We start from the raw sequence: 564 nt of genomic DNA, 5'->3' as shown, positions 1-564 counted from the left end.
TTTGTGTGGTGTTTCAGACATGCCATCTTCAATCTCAAGAATAATAAATAAAAATAAACACCATTTGTTAAAATGATAGAAATAATAATTAACTTGATGTGTTAATAAAAATGTATTAACTATTTAAACAATCATATTTTGAACTTATAAACATCAAATTAAATTAAAATGGAAGAGGTGTTTATTAACCAACTAGAAAAATAGACAAATAGAAAAGTAGGAAATGTACTATTTGATTCGGATATTGGTTGTTGTAATACTATTTGATTCGGATAAAGATGATTGGAATATTGATAATAGGTCAGTATTTGATCAAAGAATAATGAATAAAGAAAATATAACAATTATTATTGAAAATGAAGAAGGAAATAAATTTGGAGGATGTGTTAATTCTAAAGTTGATGGTTATATATATGATTTAAATTCATTTGTATTTTCATTAGAATCAAATGGAAGATTAGAATGAGATGAAATTTGATATTAAACAACCACAATATGCATTTTATTTATTTAATAAATCAAATGTTTATCTATTTAAATTTGGATTATAAGGAGATGACATTC

At 22.5% G+C, this 564-nt stretch overlaps 1 protein-coding gene across 1 annotated transcript; it reads left to right on the top strand.

The window, feature by feature from the left end:
• Window positions 1-223: 223 nt before the first annotated feature.
• On the top strand, window positions 224-466 carry ENU1_184820 (hypothetical protein; the record flags this gene model as incomplete). The annotated part of the gene is made up of 1 exon (XM_008861610.1): window positions 224-466. One exon carries the CDS (start codon window positions 224-226, stop codon window positions 464-466), a length of 243 nt encoding a protein of 80 aa, XP_008859832.1.
• Between the last annotated feature and the right edge of the window lie 98 nt (window positions 467-564).

The sequence above is a fragment of the Entamoeba nuttalli genome (assembly GCF_000257125.1).
Source record: "Entamoeba nuttalli P19 unplaced genomic scaffold asmbl_8388, whole genome shotgun sequence".
In the NCBI taxonomy this organism is placed as follows: Eukaryota; Evosea; order Mastigamoebida; family Endamoebidae; genus Entamoeba; species Entamoeba nuttalli.
Note: the sequence above shows the minus strand (reverse complement) of the source record. Positions and strands in the feature narration are given on the sequence as shown.